Source organism: Populus euphratica, unplaced genomic scaffold (genome assembly GCF_000495115.2).
Source record: "Populus euphratica unplaced genomic scaffold, PopEup_1.0 scaffold20.1, whole genome shotgun sequence".
In the NCBI taxonomy this organism is placed as follows: domain Eukaryota; kingdom Viridiplantae; phylum Streptophyta; class Magnoliopsida; order Malpighiales; family Salicaceae; genus Populus; species Populus euphratica.
Window position 1 is genome coordinate 1,443,937 of NW_011499854.1, and position 26,828 is coordinate 1,470,764.

A 26,828-nucleotide genomic window follows, 5' to 3' on the forward strand; every position below is an offset into this window, starting at 1 on the left:
TTAACTTTGAAATTAACAGGATCAACTTTATATTTATAGGGAATCCTAAAATCCCTATAAATGAAAAAATATTAATATTTATCCTTAAAATAATATTCATATATTATTTAAATATAATTTTAAAAATTTAATCAATCAAATTCTTACTTGATTTTTCTAGGTTTAAAAATATAATCCTTGTATTAATTATATTTTGGTTCTGAATTTTTAAAATATATTTTAAATAAGTTATAATTATTTAAATCATCCTAATTTAATTTCTGACTAGTTTTTTAAATGTATGTGACCTATTAGGTTCATAATATATTGGTCCAAATATTAAATATAATTTTAATTAAATAAATTAAATAATTTAATTTATTATCAATTCATAAATTGATTATTTTATATTTGAAGATCATGTACATTGTCTAGCAATGTGTCATGATTCTCAAAATATTAGAAAAGTTATTAATGATTTGACTTAACAATTTAATGATTAGTTTTTTAATGTAATTAATATTTTTTCATTAATAATGTTTCGATTTAATATTAAAGCATGTAGTATATCTGTTATGTTATATCATGTTTGTTTTTTATATAATAGTCATTGATCGTTTGAATAAAATTTGAAACTTTTTTCAAATCTCATTCCATTTTAACCAAATATTTTTCAGTCAATGTTATTAAATCATCTCTTAATTACTCAAGTATCTTCATATAATTCATGTTGCACCCAATGCTTGCATTTTCGTTACCTCCGTTAAGATAACATGCAACATGATAAAAGTATAATATTCTTCATATAAGATGAATTAATGATCCTAAATCTAAGAATTACTTATACAACAATCACATAGTCCTTCCCGTAGAAATAAATGATTTTTCCATATGAAATTTTCATGCGAGTTAATTTAGTGTACATATTTTATAACAAAAAATTACATATTAATTTTAAATATTCCTTATACTTCAGCTTATGTGAACAACTAATTCCTTAAAAAAAAACATAATATATATTAGTTTCTACAACTCTAATTAATGTTCAGTATCTAAGAGATCATCAACAATTAATATTTTAGAAATAATATTTCAATACAATAAAAATCTCATAATTATAATAATTTTATGATTTTCTTTACAAAGTATTTTTGTCTAATAGATTTTATCTTTTCTCTATATTTATAAATTTATATTAGATAAATATTAAAAATAAATTAAATTTGTATTAACAATATATATATATATATATATCATGTAACCACCCCATTGCGTTCATACATATTAAATTAACACCAAGTACTTTTGATGCAGCTGTAGATTTTCCACAAAGACCCAGATAAGGTCGTCGTCTTCGAGTGTTTTCGAGGAAATTCAGTAGCGACAGCACTACGTCAACCGTGTAAAAGATCACAATAAATACAGGTATGGAGCAAGAACAAGTGAACAGCACTCTTGCATACGCTGCATCCTCTAATTTCGTGGCCCAGGAAGGCTCATTTTGCACAATGTAAAAGGCATATAAACAGGTACGATATAGATAGGAAGAAGTATCCATTTCATTTGAGATGAGATGTTGCTTTTCTGGCCTTTCCTTTTCATGCTCTGTCCTCACCATGAAGGGACACCACGAACACGAAACCGCGTCTCTTTTAGGTCACTGTTTGGTGCCTGGGATGCAAGCACATCATACCCATGTAATTAGTTGTTTTGTGCTTGTATAATGCATTTTTCTTTCATACATGGAGTAATTTGTGTTTTACTTGAAGGGTAATTAAATTATTAGTTGCATATATTTATAGAGATTATTACATATTTAGTGTATAATCATTTTAATTTTTTATTTATTAAGCATCCTAACTTTTTTTTTTTATGAAATAAGATTTTTTTTCAATTTATTTTTATTCAACTTTTAAATTTCTAAGGTTTGTTTCTTATATTTTTAATAAATATAACAAATTAAAATATTAATATGTTTTTTTTTTCATGGTATAGTCAAATTCTAGAAAATATTTTCCAACTTATTTTGCATGACACAATTAAATATAAAAAAATAATTTATTTAAAAAAAATATTTCCTAACAAAAAAGTGGAGACTAAGTATGAAAACTTTCAATTTTTTTGACCTTTTAGAATTAGAATTAGTGGTGGAAATGTGTTTGGTTTACGAGAAAGAGGAGGAATTTAAGTAATTTGACTTCCTTTTCAATTTGGACAAGCCATCTTTTATTCTTATTTGCTTTTAAATTGATTATATTGTTATTAATATTGTTTACTGTTTTAATTCTTTATTTTGTTATCACTATTGTTTGTTGTTTTAATTTTGTTCATCAAAAGGTGGATTACATAAGTTTGCGAAGTGGATATACGTTAGATAGCACTCATAAAAAAGATAGCAATTACCCAACAATAGCATACAAGTTAATAACTAATTAATTTCAAGTTGGTAACCAACTTCTCTACCTAGACCTTTTTATCTTCTCTTTTATCGCTTTCTGCAGCTCAGTAGGTAATTAAACCTTCACATAATCCAATCTAAACAAAACAAAAGATTAGTGGTTTTTAGGGGTGCCAAACATATATAATTAAAGAGTTATAGTTAAAAAAAGTTCACGAGTTTAGACCTAGGATGTAAACTTTTTAAGAACATGGGGCGCCTTGGCACATATTTATGTTGCTATAAACAGAATAAAAAAATCTAAAAGATTGATTTGGTGATTAAAAATTAAAATTTTCAACCTCTTGACTTCGAATTTGAGATCAATATCCATAAATATTCGTTAAATTTATCATTGACGTAGGAGTATTCAATGAAGATGATTGATTTTGATGAACATATGAATGAGTATAAAAGCATTAGTAGTGTAGAATTAATATTTTTAATTATATCTTATTTGTTTTTATATTTTAAAAGTATTTATAAAAAAATTAAATTTTTTTATTTGCTTGAAATTTTTTTGTGTTTTTAAATTATTTTAAAGTGTTTATATCAAAAATAATTTTTTAAAATATTTTAAAAACAATAATTACCAACAACATTTCAACAAGAGGATGACGATCCAAAGAAACCAAGTAGCAGACCAAACCAGTGGGTGATATCTTCTTTGAGGAGATGTTAAAGTTAATTCGTAAATTTGAAAAAATAAATAAATAAATTCTAGACCATGACACCACTGCAGAAATTTCCACGAACTTCCCATTGGAATGATCAAGGTATGTACGAGTTATCTACACACTGACATATGTAGCATCTTCTTCACGTCAACTAAAATCCTTAATTTATAGTTGGAATCCAGTCTTTACAGCCATTTGATGCCTATATACATATTATTCCATCTTAATTTATTGCTATTTCTTGTCCATGACCACATCCATGCATCCATCTTTGTTCTTATTCTTCCCTTTTGACCTTGACGAACACATTACCAAGTGTATCTTCTCTATTTCCAGGAAGGAACCAGAACCAAATACCTAGCATATTTTCAGTCATGATCGAAGAGGCCTCCGAATTCTGCGAATGCTGATCTTGAGGATCGTATATCTGCACGCACGCACATCTTTTCCTCTTGTTTCTGGACAAGGTAAGTATATATACTTGCCATTTTTGGATTATCATGTGCGCTTGTCTCTCTTTACTCTCTCTCTCTTAAACTTTTGCTTTATTCTTGCCCTGAATGTCATAGCGTGTAAAGGGAGGTGTTCACACTTCTAAATCCTTGTACAGTGTTTCGAGAGATTCCTTTTTTTTTTTTTTGGAAATTAGGCGGTAGTATTAATTCCCACATCTAGGTGTCTTGAAGCAATTATTGATAGAATTGTCCACATATCAGACAGTTCATCTGCCTTTTCGTTTCGGCTGAATCATACTTTGAGGTGCTAGCTCAGTGAACAAGGGGTTTGCTATCCATATTAGTATTTCGGTTTGAATATAAAGAAAGATTGGAGGTGAAATTTGTTAAAGAAATAAAAGAGAAGAAGCCTAGAGTTTTTATTTATCACTTTATTACGATGTTATTATTTTAATTTAAATACAAAAGATTATATATAGGTTAAATTAAAAGTATTATTCCACCTTTAACATACAAAACAAAATAAATATATTTTTTAACATTTTTTCTTAAACTTACGATGTGGCAATTACAAGTATCGAAAATTTAGGAACTAGAAAAAAAATAAAAAAAATATGACTTGGTGAAAAAATCTACAACATGTATGGAAGAAGAAACAAAAAGCAAAATAATGATATCATGCTTGAGATGATAACGTGTAAAATAACAATCAATCTCAATGTGCTTAGTTCATTCATGAAAAATCAAGTTATAAGAAATCTAAATATAATTTTAGTTGTCATAATATATAGGAGTAGAAAGAAAAAGAAAAAAATCTTATATCCACAAATAATCAATGTAACCAAACAATCTCTTTGATAGTACATATTACAGTGCAATATTTTGTTTCAATTGAAGATTGAGAACAATAGATTGTTTATTGCTCTTTCAAGAAATAAAAAAATCACCTAAAAATCAGTAACAGACTTGCGATATATGTGAGATCACTTTCATGATTAACATCAAAGCATGTATGCAACTTCAAGAAAGAGGTAAATATAAGTAAAATATTCTGAAAAACTATACCCTAAAGATATCATAAAATATGAAGAACTGCTGCCTGGTGAACAATAGTAGGAGAAGTGACAAACTAATTAACAACATATATATATAAGTAAAATATTCTGAAAAACTATATCCTAAAGATATCATAAAACATGAAGAACTGCTGCCTAGTGAACAATAGTAGGAGAAGTGACAAACTGATTAACAACATATGTAATATCTAGACAGGTAATAGTAAGATATACCAAGCTCTCAATAATAGTACGGTATAAAATAAGATCTGTCAAAGATAAACTATCAGAAAAAAAATATGTTGTATTAGTCTTAATGGGAGTATATACAATATTGTTATTAATAAGTCTAACTCACTCAAGAATATCTGCAACGTATTTCAACTGAGAAAAAATGTAATTTTTAAAAGAGTAAGCTGCCTCAATACCCATAAAATATTGAAGATAACTCAAATTATTCATTCAAACTATTTAGTCAACTCTATCTTCAAAATTAAAATACTGTTAATATCATCACCAGTGATAATTATGTTATCCCAATATAAAAACAGAATAATATGATCTGTCCATTTAATAAAAAGAGTAGAATTATAATTACTAGAAACAAATAGAAAAGACAAAAATATAATTTAAATTTCTAAAACCAAGCATGAGATATTTATTTGAGATCATGCAGCACTTTTTTTAGCTTGTAAACGTACCCAAAATCATGTTAAACACCAAAGCTTATAAACATTTTTTATTTTATTTTGTACAATAAGTGGTTGCATATTTAAATAATTATTTTTTGATATTAACCAAATGCAAAATTATAGGGTTTATATATATATGTGTGTGTGGATAATTATACGCGTGCACAAACGTTATGTAATAATAAAAGTTGAATTCTTTTTTTAATATAAAAAAATATAACTTTATAATCCAAATTCAAAGCAATTAGAACCCAGTTTGATTGTACCGGTAAAAATCATCTTGTTAATAATAAAGTAGCGAAAGGCACATGGAATAGCATCGTGCAGGACGATGAATTAATTGAGGATAAAATTTTTCATTACGACTTGTTATTATTGAATTGATTATTGCTTTTATGTTTCATTTTAAAAACTATGATCTTCTATTTACTAATTATTTTAATTGCGTGAGATATATTTATTTATTGAGGTGTATACCTATAATCTATCTTGTCTTGTCTTGTCCACGAGTGATTTTTTTAATGAATTATTGAGAAGTTATTTGGGAGTATCGTATGGTTTCTTTTTAAAATATTTCTTTTATTCAGAATCATTGTATTAAGATAATTTAAATATATAAAAAATAAATAAATTTTAACCGACCCTATTTAAACAGCAATTCCAAACGAGTGCGAAACCCGAATGACACGAAACTGATGCTCGACAGGATTTAAAGCTCCAAGAATAAAAGAGGCTTTAACTTTATTAGTAGACAATTTAAAAAATAATTCTTGACTGGGTCCTCGGCATTCTGGGATGATCTTTTATTTGCCCAAATCAACTCGCAGATGAGTTTTTTTTTTTTCACTCGCTGCCTCAGTATCAGTAAGTTTATTTTTTTATTTTAAAAATATATTTTTAAATTAATTTTTTAACATTTTCATACTATTTTGATATGTTAATATTAAAAATATTTTTTTTAAAATGATCCCTATCACATTTTAAAACACCCTTTATCCAAGATAAAAAAATACTTTTTTTATGTTTTGTTAGATTAAATACTTTGCTTTAAATTAGTTCAGATCAATCTTTCTAATTAGAAATGATTTAAGCCTTTTTTATCCAAGATTCTTACTAATTAAAATATTAAATGACCAAATGAATGTTACAGTAACAAGATTAAGACTTGAGATTTCTCTATTTTAGAAATATAGAGGTTGATCTGAGCAAATGACAAAGTAGAGGGATTACATGTGATTTTAAGCATATTTTACTGTTTTGCCTTTCGCCCATTCCCGAGAATGACTTATGTGATTTTAAGCATATTTTACTGTTTTGCCTTTCGCCCATTCCCACGAATGACTTGTGTCTCCTCGGTGTTTTGCCTCTCTCCCATTACCAAGAAAGACTTGTTTTCTTTATTTGTTTGGAATTCCAAAGGATATTCTTTAGTGTCTCCTCGGTGTTTTGCCTCTCTCCCCTTACCAAGAAGGACTTGTTTTCTTTATTTGTTTGGAATTCTAAAGGATTTTTTTTAATTTGTTTTTTTATTTAAAAATATATTAAAATAATATTTTTTTATTGAATTTGCTTTTTTCTTGAGATCTATTATTTATTTATTTATTTATTTAATAAACTGTTTTAATTGAGAGATATAAAGATATTATTTATGTTTAATGAAATAAATTAGAAAAAATATGTGAATATGTGAAAAAGTCATCAATACTAATTAATTTTTAAAATAGCAAGCTAATATTTCTCTTAACGATAATCTAATAATTCTATTGTTCTAAAACATTTTTAACGATCCATGGATTCATGGAAAAAAACTGTATTGCCCCAACAACTACTTCATTGGTTTTTATTGTCAAGGATAAAATAGTCATTTTATTATTTCAATTCACGATAACATGTATTTTAGTTTATAACAAAAGATTGAGCTCATTTAAATTTTTGTTAATTAGAATTTTTAAAATAAAAAGGTAATATAGAATAGGACCAGGGTAGATTTGAAAAAAATAAATAACTAATTTTGGATTAATATTTATAAAAGAGCAACTTCAACGAGATGGAATGATGATTAAAAAAATTCTCTTTCTTGAATGAACTATATATGTTGACGTGGAGGATTAACCTTTAAGATAACCCCAAGATTAGATTTGGTATCGGTTAACACGCGAACTAGTCCAAAGATACTTTATTGTAAAAATAAATAAATTTGAAGAGCATAGTATAATATTTTCATGGCATCAATTTAAAATTAAAGATAAATAAAAAAAAACATTTAGGAATAAAACTCCCCAGCATAATTGCACAAACACAGAGGTCCACCACCCCCTGCCATAGAAGTTATAATATTTAGAATTTAGCCCTATGCTTGGACACGAATATAATTATTATTTAGGTGGCAAAATGCACTGTGTGTGACAATTAATGTGCGAAAAGATTGCACTTTACTTTTCTTAATTTTAATTTCCTTGGTCATATATCTTGTTGCATAACAATAACAACGTGCATGTGCTATTAATAATGATTTCATAACTTGAAATTAAAATGTTTTTTTTTTAAAAAAAAATGGTGTGCGAAAATCTTCAATGCTCTTACACACATACCACGAGATTTTCCTACAAAACACGTAATCTTGGCTGTAAAGAACTGCCTTGTCTGGAAAAGAAGGTGCGTGCATGTCTAATTTATATATTGCTAGCAAATTATACATGCTCTTGTTTAGTTTTCTAGAATATAAAAGATAGACATCGAAAAGATACGAAGGTGTTTAATTGAGAAGATAAAAATATAAAAATAAATTAGTTTTTCAAATAATTTCAGAATTAAATTTTTATTTATTTATTTTTTGTTTCAAGTAACCAATCAATATTAAAAAAAAAAACAATATACGCATTATTTTAAACACCTGAAAAACATATCAAAAATCTTGATAAAATGGTCTCAAATTAATAATACTAAAATCAGTTAAAAAACCTAAAATCAATTTAAATCCAAACAACTTCTTGAACTTAGATTTATTATCTTAGATGATAAAAATGTAAAAAACATACTAATAGAACTTTCTCATTAAATTGAATTTGTTAATATTAAGATGGATTGTTTTTTATGATGAATGTTAGTGTGAAGAATAATTTTTCCTTCATTACTTTCTTTTTATATTTTTTGACCAATGAATAAAAAGGCAAGAAAAACAAAGTTTAAAACTAAAAGTCTGTTTTTAAAAGTTAAAGGAATAACAAATGTACCAATTACAAAGTAGAAAAACTGAAGTGAATGTTTCGTGTCCACTTTGAGAACGCAACAAAATTGACGAGGAATAAAATTGCTTAAACTATTAATTGACGTGGAGTGTGTGTATGTGTATTTCGTTGAGTGCGCATTCATTTACTCTATTTTTATCCCTTAGTGGCACCTTAGCATTTCAGCCTGGATTGTAGAGACGAGAAGATAGAATTTTCTATATTGATATTTACCGGAAATTATGGACAAATACATGAAACTTTGGGGCTCAAGGATTATAATTTATTTGGAAGAGTTGTTATGGTTATTTTTTAAATAATGTTTTATGTTAATATATATATTAATAATTTTTTATTTTTAAAAAATTATTTTTAATATTAATACATCAAAATAATTTGAAAATACTAAAAATATACTAATTTAAAATAATAAAAAATATTTTTAAAATACAGAAACATGCAGACCCATCATGCCTTGCGAGTACACAAACCTTTTCATGTGATTCGCAGCTTATGTTTGTTTAATCAAACTATAGTAGAGTATAAAAATCTTCGAAACTAGACATGGTCCCAATTCTATGCACCGACTTTATGCGCGCGAATTAAGAATGCAGCTTTGCTTGCCGACCACAACAATTATTATTATCCAGCAATGCTAAAATGTTTTAAAAATCATTACGGTGTTTATATATATATATATATATAAACAATGAAGTATCTTAATTTTTAGTTCTTTTTTATTCATATGAATTGTAAAGCGAGTCCCTTTTTTTTTATTCCATTTCCCCCCTTTCCTTTCCTTTCCATTTCCCTCTCTTTTGTTTTCTCTTTTTTCCCCCCCAATTTCATATTTAAATATTTTCTTGATTTTAGATTTGTCTTTATAATTTATTTTGGCCCAATCAATATAACACATCAATATTAAAATAAATCATTTTAATTTTTTTTAAATCTAAATTACACTTTATTAGTTGTTAAGATTGGATTTGAATCCGTTAAGTCAAATAAAATATATTAGGTTAATTCTCACGTAATTTAATTTAATTTAAAACCTGAATTATATCATAAATTGGATCAGAAGTTTAATAATTAATTTGCATATTAAATTTAATAACAATGCCAACAATTCTCCATGACCCAGATATTTTTTTTATTCGACTGAAAACATAGTGCAACTTCTAAACTAATACTCTATACTAAAAAACTTAGGTTGCAATAAATTATTTTTTTAATTTAATTTTTTAATATTTACTTAATTGAAAATTTATTTTCATAAATTATTTTGTTTTGCATTCTATGAAATTATCTCAGTCTCAAGTAAAAATTCTAATATTTAATTTGTACTTGATTTTACAAGTTTTTATTTTTATTATCATATAATTAAGTAATAAATAATTAAAAAAAAAGATTCTTGAACTTAGTGGAGTTAATAACCCGAATCACGAACTTGATGGATATATTAAGCCACGGAGTCTAGATCAATCCAATAAATTGTACTTTCAATATTGAAAAAAAAATCATTTTGATTTTTTTTAAAAAATTAAACCATGATTTTTATCAATTTTTAAAGTTGTTTTTGAATTTATTAAGTTGATTTATAAACATTGAAACAACATCAATATAATTTAATTTTAAACTTTATTTAAACTAAAAATCAGACCAGGACATCTTCAAGTTGAATATGAATTTAACATATTTTCTCACCTTTTTTTTTATTTATTTATTGGAGCCGCACTGTAACGCGGACATGTAATTTCCAAACCATGGGAATTGATAAATGAAACGGGCAGAGAAAATGCCTGCCGACGAAAATTTGCTTTAGTTGCCGCAAGATTAATTATGATTTTAGGTGGGAAAATTTATGTTCACGATAGCAAAACAACTAGAATTGAAGCACCATAATATTGTTGAAAAGCTAAGTAGTAGATCCCTGGAAAGAGGTATTAAGAGTCTGTCTGGTTCCTGTTATATTGTGAAATCACAATCACTTCGTATTGCGAGGGTGATGTCGCGATGCTCTTTGCTGTAAAACTATACGGTACTGATGAGTGTAGGGGCCGTTTAAGAAAACATCGATCACCAGTCCTATTAATGATTTATTCCTTGAAGACGAGAGCCCACATTATGCACAGAAGAGAAGCAAAATGAGAACTTGGCCCGGTATGATCTCTGGTACGATTGCTTGTGCAGTAACAAAGTTGGCTATTTATATTTGGATGGCAAAATCAAGCTCAGCTTCATTATCTACCACGTTCACCTATCTATGTATCTTGAAAACGTTAGCCATGATAGCTTGACATCTCACCAGTACGTGCCCTCAAGGAGTTTGCTTCATCTGCACACCATTCCTCTTTCTATTTAGATCTACAAAAACCTACTGAACAAGCAAGGGAACAAATATCATAAAAGGAAACGGAAAAGGAAGGGGGCCGGCTTCATTTTTCTAATCAAGCATCCTTCTTTTTCTTAGTGTATCTACCAAGCAACCATTATCTGTGCATTGCTGCTACAGGTTCGTTGATTTCCTGTTAAAAGCTTTTTACTTTTTATTTCTGCTTCAAATTAAGTTTTTTAGGTGTTTCTAGATCATTATCCTTCGCTGGTATAAAAAATAAGTTTTAAAACTATACTTTTTAAAAAACAATTGTTATTATAATAATAAACAGGCTTAAATTATTCTTTGCTTAAAAGTGCTCTAGATCTATATAGATTAGAACATTGAAGACACGATTAGAAGTTTCAGTGATTCAAGTCTTTTGAAAGCAAAAGCTATAGAAGTCCATCTGTGCATTCATTTCATGCAAGCCATTTCGTTTCCTACAATAGCTAGAAGCATTTGTTTTGATGATCTACCGCTGCTCTCTGCTGCATTCCTTGAAGGCTTGCTTGAATGTTTTAAGGTATGGTCCATCTATACAAGATCCTACATGGTCCAATGCATTAATATGGGCTGTTTGGAGATTTCGGAGAAGAATCTGAGCACTGTTACTGAATCAAGGAATCGTTTCTTGGTGGGGGATAAAAAGGGTTACAGTTGCTTGAGTATACGATACAAGTTGAAGCATTTACTTTGTTGCTTTGGTTTTGAAATGGCCATCTTTCTTTCTCTTTTGCTTTTCAGTGTAAAATTCCCCCCTTGATGATTTTGAAATCCCGATTCTATTGATGATTATTTACATCATTAATCATTACCATTGATTTTATTCAAGAAGCAAGATATATCAAGATTTGGCATGATTCTGTGCCATAAAGAGGAACAAATATATAGCAGATTTGCAGGAGTGCTAGCCATTGATTATTACAAGGAGGCTAGGGAAGCCATCTCATGAAATTTCTTTCTTGCTGATGCAGAGGCCAGTCTTGATTCTACTCTCTTTTACTCGAAGTCTGTTAAAGAATTTCTGGCATTCCTTCGGCAACTGGTAAGTGATTTCTTCGGCATTCTGCTCCTTACATCCTTTTTATTGTAAGAATTCTCTGTATGCAAATCTCATCATCAGATCAACTTAGAGGGATTCAACCAACTGGCATGTTTTGTTTTTTTCTGAAATAAACACTTGAAAACACCTTATTATTATAAAATAATATTTTTTCCTTCTAGATTTTTTATATTTTTAATATCAACATATTAAAATTATGAAAAAACATTTTAAAAAATATTAATTTAATATTTTTTCAAATATTAAAGACTAATTATTTATGAAAACATCTGGATCTTCTACCCTTTAATTCTCTCTCAAAAAAGACTAGTTATTTTGTATGTTGAGCTTGAACTTAATTTGATTCGCTAACATTCATATAAAACGGTCAGCAAATCAACAAGCTTATGAACAAGATTTGAATTTCTTAAAAGAGTTCTTCGTTGCACGTGTCAAGTAATCATAATCAGGCCGACAAAAGCCTTTGAATGAGATCTTCAACAAAAGTAGGAAAGTAACGGCAAAATTCATCTAAACACGAATCCAGCTCATAGATAATAAATAACAGTAGACAATAAATTTATATCAATTAATAAATAACTTATAAATATGTTAATTCTTTATCACATAAATTTAAAAAAATAGAGTATGAATATGAAAAACATTGATCCGCAACACGCGTTGCTGCCATCCATTTGTTTGTTAGATTGTCTGTGTTTCTAATGCCACATGGCATCCACCAAAATTGCCAGAAAATTGCATGCCGTGTCGTGAATTCAAAGTTCACACATCACGTTCCACATGCCCACATTAGACAGCTTCAGCGCAGCGTGCTTTCTTCTTTATTTTACCATGTCATTTTAGTATTTATTTTGTGCGATGACTCCAAGTCCAGTCCCCATTTCTTTTGCTAGCTGGCTCCACTGAATTTATTTATTTATTTTGATTTGATTTCTTTTCACAGTTATTTTTTTTTGTATCGGTGCGAGCTGAGTGATTGCAACTTTTTCTTGAAAATAATGGTTTTTTTAAATTATTATTACTATTTATTTTGCTCCACTTAATTTCTTTTTGACTAGATGGCAACTTTCCTTGAAGTGGAAGGTTGATTTCACAAATCACATCCCACTTCTCACAACGAAAGAAAGGAGACTTGGAGATCAACGATCCTGCCGTCCAATTCGATCGGGTAAGCGTTATATATAATTTAGTGCCTGTACTTTAGATTTCTTTTCATTTTAGTACTTCTACTTTTTTGTCCATGACCTTCAAAAGAATTAGCATGATAAAAGTTAAAAAGCAAGGAACAACAGATCCTTTGGTTTAAGGAAGATGAAACAACTGGGAATCTCAATGGAGGAGAGTTTTTTTAGTTATCATGTTTAGTAAATTTTAAGAGATTAAAAAAAAAATCATTTAAATACTACTCTGAGATTTGGAATATTTGGAGAGTAAAATGCTCGTTGCTATATATTCATTGAAAAAGAAAAACTATAAATTTATTTATTTATTTATTCAAAAAGAAATCATGTTTTAGTCAATAATTAGATAATCTCTTCACTTAAAAAACATAGAACATAATTTATTTATTTATTTATTCAGAAAGAAAACAATATAACATTAATACATTTTCTAGTTTTTGAGTCTGAAAAGGCTTTCAGAATTTTAAGAAATAAATAGGTTTTCTTATTTTTCATTGAAAAAGAAAAACTAGAAAAAGAGAAAAGAAACTGAAAAAAAAAAAAACTCTTTTTTCCCGACTGTCCCTCTCAAATCATAAACGAAGTGAAGAGGATAATCTATAAATTTTTAAAAATAATCAATAGTCAACTCGATAAAGAGATTATAACTTATATAAGTAATGTTTACAAAACCAAAAGGACCAATTTAAAGAATAATAAAAATATAGGAACTTAGTAAATTAATTTGCTATTCTTATTATTCACGGTTGAGATTACATTGTTCTCATTATTTTAACTTTTGTAGAGCAAGAAAAAGAACACGGGCCCCATTCATTTTCTTTTTGCAAAATTCAATAGTCAATGGCTCCAATTGCCCGCTACATAAAGGAAGGCCCGAGAAGCGCGTGATTTTAAATACAACTATTTTTCATTTTCTAAGTACAATATTTTTTGTTTTTAAGTGTTTTTTGAAAATATATTTGTTTTGGAAAGATATTAAATTAATTTTAATTTTAATAATTTTATGTGCTGGTTTTTTTCAATAATATACTAATAAGTATCCTGCAACACAATACTTGATCTCTCATTTCTTTTTTCCTGAGAGACATGCTCATGTTTTAATAATTAACTAGTTTGATAAAATATTTATAAACGGGGTGAAATATGTTATTTTAATGTTTAAAAATTATTTTTTATTTAATTTTTTTATTTTTAAATTATTTTAATATATTAATATCAAAAATAATAAAAATACTTTAAATATGATCTCAAACCCATCTTAAAACTTATTTTGTATAAGTTGCAAGTATAGGCTATTACATGCGTCTTTTAATATATTTTTAAATAAAAATACATCGCTGCTTTGATACCAAACCTATCTTAAAACTTATTTTGTACAAGTTGCAAGTATAGGCTATACATGCGGCAAGTTGTGAGTGAAAAAAAAAAATTCAAAAGCATTTTTAATAAGAGGTGTCTTGGAGATGTAAAATTTGAATTTGATTACATATAGATTACATTAGATATGTAATTTGTGATTTAACATTTATTAAACTTTTTTTTTTGAAAAAATTGTTTATATAGGGTTTTTGATATATTTTTTAATTGAAAAATTTCAAAGCAAGAATTAAAAAAATATATGCATACATGTAATTAAATAAATTCAAAACTATATTTGTTAAAAAAAACATAAATGATAACTAAAAAAAATTAAAAAAAAAATAAAAGAATATAAATCAGGATAGTTAATCTCACAAAATATAATATTTACTTGGTCATGTTTACTAATTTTCTTTATTAAAATAGATCTTTTATTTAATTAAATGTTAATAAAAATAAATACACATATTCAAATGATTGCATGAATAAAAGGGAAAACAAATCATTCAAGATTACACATATTAGAAATATTTTCTAAAAATAAATATTTTTTTATTTTAAAAACAAAGCTTTTCTATACAAAAGATAAAAAAATATAAATAAATGAAAAAATCCTTTTAAAAATTAAATGCATATAAGATAACAAAAAAAAAAATTGTTTAAAAGAAACTCTCTAAATAAAATAAAATAAAAAGAATAAATACTAATCTAAATACAAATAAAAACTAATTTTAAATAAACACGTGTATCAAAATTAGATTTGTTTTTATTGGTAAATTCAAGGTAATAAAAAAAACTCCAATGCAAGCTTCCCTTTCAAAATGAACAATTTAACATTCAATAATTTTGATTGATGGAGCTGGTGTCAATAAAAAATTTCCCTTCACTCTCTCTCTCGGACTAGATTTTAGTAAATAAATTTTCTTTTCTTATATTAAAGGTAAAACAGAATAAAAATAAAGTTTGAGATCATAATTATTATTTTTAATTCGAAAACAAAAAGGATCTAATATCTATAATTTAAAAAATATAGGGATTATAATAAATATTCTAGCCTATCTTTGTAAAATCACTCATTCCCTGCATAGTAGTTTTTATTTTGATCCTCAATGTCTTAATTTAATTTTTTTCTAATAAATTATTTTAATTATTTGATTAAAGATCAAATTAAAGAACTAAAAAAAAGAAAAATATGACAATATTAACAGTCTGTTTGTTCACAATGCCGTGTGCATCCGATACACAGTATATTTTACATATTAAGTGCCTGTTTGGTAACTTAGTTACGAGTGAGGTTCACTCGCAGCCACATTGAATATCGTTTAGTGAGAAAAAAAATTACTTATTACTAGTAGAGCCCACTGAAAATCAAGATGAGACCGTAGGTGTTGGAGAAACAGCAAAATGTTGTTTCTCGTGGGGTAGGAAGTTGTGCAGTAGAGCATGGCTCTACTGTACAATGCGAGTGAATTTTTATTTGCATTGTTTACTAAACTTAAATCAGTTTTTTTTTTGAAAAATCAGTACTAGTGAATTAATTTACTCGTGCTGTTCAAGTGAAAAGTTTAGTTTTTTTTTTAAAAAAAACTAGTGTAGTTAATTGATTTCACTCGTATTGTTTATGTGAACGTGAACAATAATTTTTTTTAAAAAAATTAGTTTAAGGTAAATTAAACTAGCTCATACTGTAATCTCAATTTTATTCCAAATAATATTATACCTAATTTTATTACATGCTTAAAAAATCATGAAAACTGTAGTGTTTGTTGAATGAATTTTGTATGTAATGAAATTGTAATTTTTTTTTTTAAACAGTTGAGTTTTACTTGAAAAATTAGTATTTAATAACACTACATAGAAGGATATCGCATGATGACATAATATTTTTGGAATTTAATTGCAATTCCAATTATGTTCTTACCAAGTCCAACTCAATTAAAAAAAATATTTTTATGTTTATTTAATTGTATTTTATTTGAAAAATTAGAAGAAAATCGTTTAATGACGAGATAATTAATTCAGTTTTTGTTGTTGTGTACTTAAAAAATTATAAAATTATAGTTATTGTTGGATAAATTTCATATGTAATAACATTACATATAGTTTAATGGAATAATAAAAAATATTTGATATCAAAATTATTTATTTCATAACATAACAACAACAGTTAAATCTATAATATTTAAATTTATCATTAACATTGATATATATATATATATTTAATTATTTTATAATCTTAATATGAAAAGCATTTTTTTAATCCAATACATTAAATTATTTTTTATTTAACCTCAATTTCAACTATAATTTTAATCAAATATATATTTTTCATACTAATTTTAATTAAAATTACTTTTTAAAAAATATATTTTTTAAAAAATTATAATCATAACAATGTTATTACCAAAATCACCATGATATTTTAGTTTTTTAGTTAATACCCCGAAGTCCACACGGCATTAAAAAATAAGCTAGCACCGGCTATAACCGGTCACTTGTATTTTTAGTCAATATCTCTCTCGGTAAAGGTTCCTTTAAGAAGACTTTCTTACCATTTTGAAATAACTGATGTCATTCTTGTGGCAAAAACGCCATGAATTTAATGAAAAATATATTTAAATAATATTTTATTTTTAAATTTATTTTTGATATTAATATATTAAACATATGAAAAATATAGATAAAAAAATTAAATTTTTTTAAAACAAAAAAATAAACGGATTCTGCATGAGCCCAATTTTTTCATCTTTCACGACATCTGAAAGAAAAATTGCGAAACCGATTATAGCCTGTTCACTTTCATCCTTCGGTACCCCGCTGTAATAACTGCGTTATAAAGACATTCTACCGCCGCTATTGTAATGTGTTTTTTTCTTCTTTCACAGGCGGTTCTACCAAGACAGGAGGAGGAGAAAACAAGTAAGCCAAGCGCTTTTTTCACCCCCTTCCTGTCTCTGTCATACAGATTGATTTAAGTATTCATTTTCTTTTCCCATTTTCCGTGCGTCATCCACCGCGCCAGCCGTGTGCACTGAGAAAATAGAATTAATTAATAAAAAAAAAAAATTCAGAACACACCTCGTTTTTTCTCGTGATTTCCAAGAAAAAAATGGCTTGGGATACTCTTTTCAGCACAGGAAATTACTTTCTTTTTTCAAATATTTAAATCAAGAAAAAAAAACAATAGTGAGAGAGTTCGATTTAAGGATTTTTTTTAAATGATTTTTCAAATCGCATTATCGAGGCAGGCGGAACTCTCAAGTTATTTATTTTCTTGGAGTCTAGAAAATGCTCTCTGATTTTACCTTGTTTGAAAAAGAAACAGTTTTTTGATTTTAATGGTGGAAAAAGGAATCGAAGTGAGGTAATTTTCGTAACGGTGCCATCTCTCCTGCGACAGAAATAAGTGAATGACAAGTTTGTTCAAAAGCTCGCCGTATAGAAGACGGCGAGATGATTTGGAAGCCGGAGGAAGTCGCTCTACTGGCTTTGATATCACCGACGGCGACTCGTCGGATCCTTTTGATATCCCCTGCACCAAAAACGCCTCCATCGACCGCCTCCGCCGATGGCGGGTACGTACTCGAATCTCTCTGTTTTATTTTTTATATTATTTTCCGTTTTCTTAGGGATGGTGATTAGTTTTTAGTAATTAGGGAAAGTAATCTTGTATTAATGAAAATAACAGCGTGTATATTTTATTTTATTTTGTTTTGTTTTGAGTATGCTATTAATGAAAATAGTAGTTAATTCATCACATCGTTTTTATTTGATCTTTGAAGTTCTATTTTTCCTAAAAAAATTAATGTAAATGTGGATTCTGTAGCAAGCTGCGCTTGTACTTAATGCTTCTAGAAGATTCCGGTATACATTGGACTTGAAAAAGGAAGAAGAGAAACAGCAAATATTAAGGAAGATAAGAGCACATGCTCAAGCTATACGGGTAAATAATGCTTTGGATTTTTTTTTTTTTTGAATTGCAGGAGGTTATGTTTTGTTAATTTATGTTTCTTTTTTGGATTTGATTAGGCCGCTTATCTTTTCAAAGAAGCGGGGAAAAGAGTAAATGGTACCCTTTTTTTTGCTCCTTTACTATCCTTAATGCGGCTTGCTTGCGATTTTGTAACAACAGTATGATATGTTTTAATCAGGCTGCAACGTTGGTTATGCTTGATTTTTTTCTCTTATGGATGAATGATTACCATTATATGTTTTCACTATCTATTTGAGTTCTTGTTTCAATTACTTCGACTAGGGTGGTTGTTAATTTCCTTTTTCATCACTCTTTCACTCACTTCTGTTTGTATTTGTTGTGTTCCTTTTCGTTTGCTGTACTTAGCAGTATTGCATATCATTTTTTTGTTCAAAATCTCAGATATGCTGTTTGGTCTTTTAATCATTTCTTTGTTTCATTTTTTCCTCATGTTTCTTTTTTGTTCACTCAATGTTAGTTGAAGTGAGGGCATCGTATCCTTCTAGAAATCTCAGGCATTCCTTTTTCTTGGTCTTATTTATTTTTTATTTGTATTCCATGTTTTTCATTTTAATTGAAGGTTACTCTGGTGTAGTGGTACTGCAGCAGTTTTGAAGTTATGTATTGGGTATCGTGTATAATAGATCGTTTTCATGTTCATCTTTTGGTGTGTTAGGTGAATGGGTATTTTATGATTTATCTGTTTTTGTCTGAGATGTTCAGTGCCCTACAGGCTTTTAATTGTGTTCTTGTCACAAGTAGCATGGTTCTGAATGTTGTGCCATGCTTGTTGTATGAGAACTAACTGGAATTTGTGGTTGACAGGAACCGCAGAATTACACATTCTGCCACCCCCAGTTGGTGATTTTGGAATTAGCCAAGAGCAACTTTCTACAATCACGAGAGATCATAATCATAATGCTTTGGAGGAAATTGGTGGGGTAAGTCTACTACAAATATTTCTCATTGACTTTATGTATTGTTTTCCTGTTCTTATCTTACATTCCTTTTCTTTTTTTATATATGCACCAGGTAAAAGGAGTTGCAGATGCCTTAAAAACTAATACAGAGAAGGGAATTTATGGAGATGATGCTGATTTACTGAAACGGAAGAATGCATTTGGATCAAACACATATCCTCATAAAAAAGGAAGGAGTTTTTGGGTAACTTCTTTTGATTTGTACTCAAGTGCCATTGCTTAGTTTCTCTTTATTACCTTCCTGTTTCTCGAACCCAAAAAATAAAAAGAAAAAACATTAAATTTAATTTGGTGCTTTCTGTAGATGTTCCTTTGGGAAGCTTGGCAAGATCTTACTTTAATCATATTGATGGTAGCTGCAGTGGCTTCTTTGGTGCTGGGCATAAAGACAGAGGTGAGTTTCTGCAGGGCATAACTGATCGTGCCATCATTAGATGACAGTATAAATCAGAAGAATGCTTCACTCAGAGGTTTCAATGAATTGATTTGTTCAACTTCTGACAACATGATCCTCACTTCTTGGAAGTGAATAAATTTTTGGTTTCCTTGTGCTTGCATTATATACGTTGTAATAATCTGGTCTGCTTTTGGGAAATAACACTGATGGCTGATTAAGAAAAAAGAATCATGTGCATGTGTCCATACAGATATAAACATTGGTTCTGTCATGTAAATGTATAAGCACACAAAATGAAGATGGCATTGGTGCATGAAAATACTGGAAAATTGCCACTGAGTTCACATAGTTTCTTGGATGTGAACTCCATGTCAATTTGCATGCTATATGTTTCTAATGGTTTCTTGACCTGCATCTGATCAATAAATTTTTGATTTTTTCTTCCAGGGTATTAAGGAAGGATGGTATGATGGGGCCAGCATTGCCTTTGCAGTTATCCTTGTCATCGTTGTGACAGGTATGGAGATACATGTATAGTGCTTTATGTATTTGAATTGGGAAAAAATAATATTTGGATAAAGTAGCAAATTTGGGGATCTCCATTGCTTATTATTATTTTAATTTCAGGATAATACCCATATGATTCAGTTTAATGTTAAGTTAGTCAAATCTATTTGGTCTTATGCTGAAAGTCGTAAAACTGTGGCAGGTCTTGTATGGTGATGCCCGGTGCCTTGTGACATGTTTGTGTTGTGTTTTATTTGCATTTCTTTCTATTGATCTGTTGCTGAACGCATGTGTGTAGAATTTATGGAGCATTTCCAATAGTAATCACAAAACCGTTGCTAGCTGCAAACATTGGAAATAGAAGAGCAGCTAAATAGTGACAATATTGCATAATTAACAGAACTACCAGTGATGCGGAAGTGAACAAAAAATGGAGATGCATTTAATTCCATTGACCATTTTGTTGTTATATCTGGAATCAATTCACATTGATCACATTGATCCATTTAAGTGCACCCATATATATATATATATAGACACACACACACACACACATTTGATGTGTATGTATTTGCTAATGCAATGTGCTATTCCCTTATAACACTAGTATTTCCTGTCTTCAAATACTTATGTGGTATAATAAGTTAATAATGCTTTAACTCTTGGGCAGCTGTAAAGTGCTATAATTTTTCAGTACTAGCAGAATATTTTTATGATCTACCAGCTTGCTCGGCACTTATCATTTATAATGTTAGTCTTTATTCATTTGTTTGGGAAGATCAAAGAAGCCTTCAACTGTTATTTGCTTGCTTCATTGGATTTTTTAATGTTTGAATGAGTTATCCAGTATGATAGGAAAGACCTGTTAAGGGGCCAGCCAACTATGACTGAATGTCATATAAGATGCTTAGAAAATCTGGTTATGCTCTCTGGTTGTTTTGTAAACAGTGCAAATTTTCTTCTAATGACTAGCTTGATGAAGATGATGTATATATTCTTGATGGATATGAATCTTTTGCTTTTTTTTGTGTGTTTGCTAATATTAGTTTGAACTTTAAGCATCCACAAGAATTGGTTGCTATGCATTATTCCTTTACTGAATGGAGCATACTGACATTCACTATATTTTCTTGTTTCAGCTATAAGTGACTACAAACAATCTCTTCAGTTCCAAAATCTAAATGAGGAGAAGAGAAACATACATTTGGAGGTTCCTTTTCTACTATGGCATTTTTGAAAGTTTTGGGCATCTGTATGTCTTGTATTTTACCTTTAAAAGGCTCATGTGTAGGTTATCAGAGGAGGTAGAAGAATTGAAGTTTCTATATATGATATTGTTGTAGGTGATGTCATACCCCTTAACATTGGTGATCAGGTAAGCTCCTTTTTCCTCACATTTTTTGGTATTTTTCATTTCATTTCATTTTCATTTTCTACACTTCATTGGCATCCTTCATATTTCTTTAGGTACCTGCTGATGGAATTTTAATTACTGGTCACTCTCTTGCTATTGATGAATCAAGCATGACCGGAGAAAGCAAGATTGTAAGCCTTGGACCTATCTTTCAGCACGTCGAAATTGCATTATTACACACTTTGTATTTAGGTATGATTGTTTCTTTGCAGGTTCATAAGAATTCCAGGGAACCATTTCTAATGTCTGGCTGCAAAGTTGCGGATGGTAGTGGTACTATGCTGGTAAATCTTATGCATCCTCGTTTTTATTCTTTCTCTGCTAAGTACAATAGTTTTGAATTTATTTAAAAATCCATCTTGGCTCATTAAGCAACTTGTGGAGGGATACAGCTAAGATCTCAACATTGTTTTTGGTTTATATTTATTTAAGAGGAAGAAAAAAAAAGAGTAAAAGAGAGGGAAAAAGCTGATAACATGTGTTGCAACCTTTTTGTTTTTCCTTAAGGGACCAAGGGCTTGTTTTCAACCTAAGTCAGACCCCATTCATTATATTTTTCATGGGTATTCGGATCCTCTCATATTCCGCAGGACATGATATTTTAATCGAAGCCTTCCAAATTTAATGAAGGGGTTAGCTCTTCTTATCCAAATTCTAACACTATTATTTGCATATTTTGTGCAAGTACCTGTACACTAAAAATTTATGGTCGAAAACTATAAACAAAAAGAGTGAACTAGTTAAAAAAAAAGAAGAGACTGTACAACATAAAATCTGCTTTCAAATTAGCAACTCTGGACCCAACTTGTGCATCTGTGCATGAACAAGAAATTGATGTTGTAAGTGATTAAAGACAGCTACAGACTAGAGATGTATATAGGCTACTCTTGACAGAATAGGATCTGTTTCATTTTTTTTCTCCCAACAGAAGAATATCTATGTAAAAGCAGATAGCATGTGCTGCAACCTCTTTGTTTTTCCTTAAGTGACCAAGGGCTTGTTTTTAACCTATGTCAGACCCCATTCATTTTATGTTTCATGGGTATTCGGATCCTCTCATATTCTGCCTGCAGGGCATTATATTTTAATGTAAGCCTTCCAAATTTAATGAATGGGTAAGCTTTTCTTATCCAAATTCTAACACTATTATTTGCATATTTTGTACAAGTACCTGTACACTTCAAACTTATGGTAGAAAACTATAAAAGAAAAAAGTGAACAAGTTGAAAAAAAGAGACTGTACAACAAGAAATCTGCTTTCAAATTAGTAACTCTGGACCCAACTTGTGCATCTGTGCATGGACAATAAATGGATGTTGTAAGTGATTAAAGATAGCTACAAACTAGAGATGTATAGAGGCTACTCTAGACAGAATAAGATCTGTTTCCTTTTTTTTTTTTCCTTCCAACAGAAGAATATCTATATAAAACAGGTGGCAACAAATATTGTGAAATTTAGATTTGCTTTTGTTTGAAATGTCATTTAATATGATCATAGCCATTCTTTAATTTGAATGGCATAGATTAAAACAACGTGATTATCACGTCCTAAAGAATATGAGAGGATACCATTCCTCCTAAGGGAAACCACCATTGTGATGAATGACCTTTGGTAATTTGGGGAATACTTTGAGGACTCTTTTTTCATTGATGTAGATTTTCCTCATGCTCATTTTGCATTTTTTTCCCCCTTCATTCCTTCTTTTTTCATGTTAATTGGCAGTATCGTCCTGGTTTCTTATTTAAAACCAATTTTGTAATGTTCCTGAGGCTATTGAAGACTTTCACTTTGAAGTAGGAATGCGACTTTTCTTGCTTGTTGTAGAGATTGTGGCAATCTTGTTCTCAGCTAACAAATATAGTTGAGGATGCAAAGGCTGTACTTTCATGGGAGGGGTTGATGGTTTATTGGCTTCTATTTGCCATGCTAGCTTACATCTGTTTCCTTTTCTTTTTCTTTGTCTGGTTGTTTGCAGGTAACCGGTGTTGGAATTAATACTGAATGGGGGTTGCTCATGGCTAGTATTTCAGAAGACACTGGTGAAGAAACACCTTTGCAGGTCTCTTTTTCAATATTTTTTTTGTGTAATGTTTTATATTTTATACATTATATTTATTATTAGTGATTGCTTACAGGTGCGCTTGAATGGGGTTGCAACTTTCATTGGTATTGTGGGGCTTACAGTAGCTTTGCTTGTCTTGATAGTCCTTTTGGTCAGGTAACTGTGATACCTGTTTCTGCGTCATCTTCACATCTCTTTATATCTGTATGTTGAATTTGTGAATTTGATCCAACAGATATTTCACTGGTCATACAAAAAGTTTTGATGGAAGTCCTCCGTTTAAAGCGGGTAAAACAAAAGCTAGTACAGCGATAGATGGAACCATTAAAATTCTCACTGTTGCGGTATGCGCTTCTTTCTTCAAACTTTCCCTCTAGTTTCTATATGCCTCTGATTAACTAACTTCATCACCATTGTAGGTTACCATTGTTGTAGTTGCAGTGCCTGAAGGGCTACCCCTAGCAGTTACTTTAACGTGAGTTTCCCTACTCAGAAAATTACTCCAATATCTCGGGCAGCATTGTTTATCCAAACATCAGCCATTATTTCTTTCATCAACGATCATCAAAAGCTCATATTACTAACCTTTTTCATTAACACATGCATTTTGTGCTTTTCGAAAAAGAAGAAAGAAAGAAAAACCCTCACACTATATTACTACCTTTTGTAGCAGATTAATACCCAGCTTTACCATTATATGGCAGATGGTGTGACTTCTTTCATATGCTGGTTTATGATTGAATCTTTTATACTTAAAATATACATTTCTGTTTTTTCTATGACAGTCTTGCCTACTCGATGAGAAAAATGATGAGGGATAAGGCTTTGGTATGTGATGTTCTATTTTATTGTTGGTGCTTTTTCTAACCTTGACACATTGTGGCTTAATAGAAGTTGAATGGCAGGTGCGCCGACTTTCTGCCTGTGAAACTATGGGCTCTGCCACAACTATTTGCAGTGATAAGACTGGAACTTTAACCTTGAATCAGGTAAATCACGAGGAAAAGAGCGTTGACCCTCCACACAATAGATCATTGCATTTCTTCTTGCATTAATTTCAAAGACATTTCTTTTATTCACAGATGACCATTGTGGAAGCTTATTCTGGAGGACAAAAAATTGATCCTGCAGACAGTAAATCACAGTTGCCTTCTATTTTGTCTTCTTTACTCATGGAAGGCATTGCACAAAACACAACCGGCTGTGTTTTTGTTCCTGAGGTAAGTTCAAAGGATTGCTCTCTTTTTTCCTAAATATGAAGACTGTAATTGAGCAGCTGATCAACAATCTTCTGCATTGTATGATGTGCTGTAACTGCTTGTTGGCAGGGAGGTGGAGATCCAGAGATTTCTGGATCACCAACAGAAAAGGCCATTCTTGGATGGGCAATCAAGGTCTGGTTTGCTCACTTTTCTGAACTTCATCTCGTTTGCTATAAGGTGTAATAGCTTTTATATCAGATCATGGGTTTACCTTGTTTACAGCTGGGGATGAATTTCGATGCTGTTCGATCTGAATCCAGTATCATTCATGTATTCCCATTCAACTCTGAGAAGAAAAAAGGCGGCGTGGCACTACAACTGGTAATATAATTACACTGTTAATTTACTATAGAAACTATAGTAAAATGAAAATTTATGAAGTTAATTGTGACATTGTATTTTGGGAAAAATTGATTGCTTGCCAAATAGATACTATCCTCCATTTCTAAGAATGTTAAGCCCAAGAGTGCGCTGTTAGTGTTTTTTAGTAACAACTCATGGATATGTTAATAGCAATTGAAAAATTACCTTAATGATTCATCCATCACACCATTCTGCTAAAACCATGATGTGCAGACCGTTCTTGTGGTATGAATTATTTCGACTCATTTGAACATTATTGACTAGCAATACTCATAATGCTTTCTTTTGCTAGAGTTTTGGCTGGAAAATAAAACTCGCATAGTGAAATTTTTTCTTCTAAGCAATTCAGAAGCTCTCAAAATCTTGGTCCACTATTTTTTTTGCAGGCTAGAAATATAGTCCTGATGTAATTTGGAAATACATAGAAAATTGTGAACTTTTAGAAATGTTGTATTTTACTTTTAGATGTGTGTTTACAAACTGTTTCATTTAAACATCACTGACCAGCAATACACAGAATTCTTTCTTTTGCTAGAGTTTTGGCTGGGGAATAAAAAACTAGCATAGTCAAATTTATTCTTCTAAGCAATTCAGAAACTCCCAAAATCTTGGTCCACTATTTTATATGCAGGCTAGAAATAGAGTCCATATGTAATTCAGAAATAAATTGAAAATTGTGAACTTCTAGAAATGTTGTATTTTACTTTTAGATGTGTGTTTACAAACTGTTTCATTTTACAGCCTGACTCTCAAGTGCATATACATTGGAAGGGGGCTGCCGAAATAGTATTAGCATCATGTACGAAATACATCAACGCAAGTGGTAAAATCGTGCCATTAGATCAAGACAAGGTTGGTTTAAGTGATTGCTTTCTCTGATAAGTTTTGTCCTTGTGATTTTTTCTGTTCTCTCTCACATCAGACTTATCAGACTTCTCTCTATTTAGACAACTTTAAATCTAAAAAGCAGTGATGTTTGTTTAGATCATGTTAAGAGGCAACTACTATTGTTGATGGTATCTCTATTTAGCAGGTGTTGTTTTTTAAGAAAGCTATTGAAGATATGGCTGCCAGTAGTTTGCGTTGTGTTGCCATTGCATATAGAACATATGACATGGACAAAGTTCCAGCCGATGAACAACAGAAAACTCAATGGGCATTACCTCAAGATGATCTTGTTTTGCTTGCTATTGTTGGCATAAAGGTATGTGCTGCCATATGGTCAAGATGATCTTTTATTCCCACTTGTTTATGATGACATCCTCATTTTATCTCACCGACAATGCTATTTAACTAATGGCATTATGAGATGTAACTAATTAACTTATTCAGATTGTTGATTTATGTAATCAAATTTTGTTTCACTC

The 26,828-nt window shown here is 29.6% G+C and overlaps 1 protein-coding gene across 8 annotated transcripts in view; it reads left to right on the forward strand.

The window, feature by feature from the left end:
- The first annotated feature begins 1,440 nt into the window (after positions 1 to 1,440).
- Positions 1,441 to 26,828, forward strand: part of LOC105122572 (calcium-transporting ATPase 10, plasma membrane-type-like) — a 30,491-nt gene continuing 5,103 nt past the window's right edge. For 2 of the 8 annotated variants that reach the window (XM_011021776.1, XM_011021784.1), the window contains exons 1-26: positions 3,272 to 3,560; positions 11,874 to 11,944; positions 13,021 to 13,130; positions 17,388 to 17,421; positions 17,903 to 18,077; positions 18,329 to 18,445; positions 18,532 to 18,571; positions 19,301 to 19,416; positions 19,508 to 19,639; positions 19,760 to 19,849; positions 20,300 to 20,369; positions 21,499 to 21,569; positions 21,651 to 21,734; positions 21,827 to 21,904; positions 21,986 to 22,057; positions 23,750 to 23,833; positions 23,910 to 23,992; positions 24,072 to 24,180; positions 24,256 to 24,311; positions 24,622 to 24,664; positions 24,742 to 24,825; positions 24,919 to 25,056; positions 25,165 to 25,230; positions 25,321 to 25,419; positions 26,203 to 26,313; positions 26,495 to 26,665. In XM_011021776.1, the coding sequence (XP_011020078.1) occupies positions 17,913 to 18,077; positions 18,329 to 18,445; positions 18,532 to 18,571; positions 19,301 to 19,416; positions 19,508 to 19,639; positions 19,760 to 19,849; positions 20,300 to 20,369; positions 21,499 to 21,569; positions 21,651 to 21,734; positions 21,827 to 21,904; positions 21,986 to 22,057; positions 23,750 to 23,833; positions 23,910 to 23,992; positions 24,072 to 24,180; positions 24,256 to 24,311; positions 24,622 to 24,664; positions 24,742 to 24,825; positions 24,919 to 25,056; positions 25,165 to 25,230; positions 25,321 to 25,419; positions 26,203 to 26,313; positions 26,495 to 26,665 (2,079 nt within the window). In that variant the 5' untranslated portion in view covers positions 3,272 to 3,560; positions 11,874 to 11,944; positions 13,021 to 13,130; positions 17,388 to 17,421; positions 17,903 to 17,912. Of the gene's footprint in view, positions 1,509 to 3,271; positions 3,561 to 10,456; positions 11,035 to 11,229; positions 11,423 to 11,873; positions 11,945 to 13,020; positions 13,131 to 17,387; positions 17,422 to 17,685; positions 18,078 to 18,328; positions 18,446 to 18,531; positions 18,572 to 19,300; positions 19,417 to 19,507; positions 19,640 to 19,759; positions 19,850 to 20,299; positions 20,370 to 21,498; positions 21,570 to 21,650; positions 21,735 to 21,826; positions 21,905 to 21,985; positions 22,058 to 23,749; positions 23,834 to 23,909; positions 23,993 to 24,071; positions 24,181 to 24,255; positions 24,312 to 24,621; positions 24,665 to 24,741; positions 24,826 to 24,918; positions 25,057 to 25,164; positions 25,231 to 25,320; positions 25,420 to 26,202; positions 26,314 to 26,494; positions 26,666 to 26,828 lie in introns of those variants that run through there. The other 6 variants (XM_011021777.1, XM_011021781.1, XM_011021780.1 and 3 more) reach the window with 6 other exon arrangements.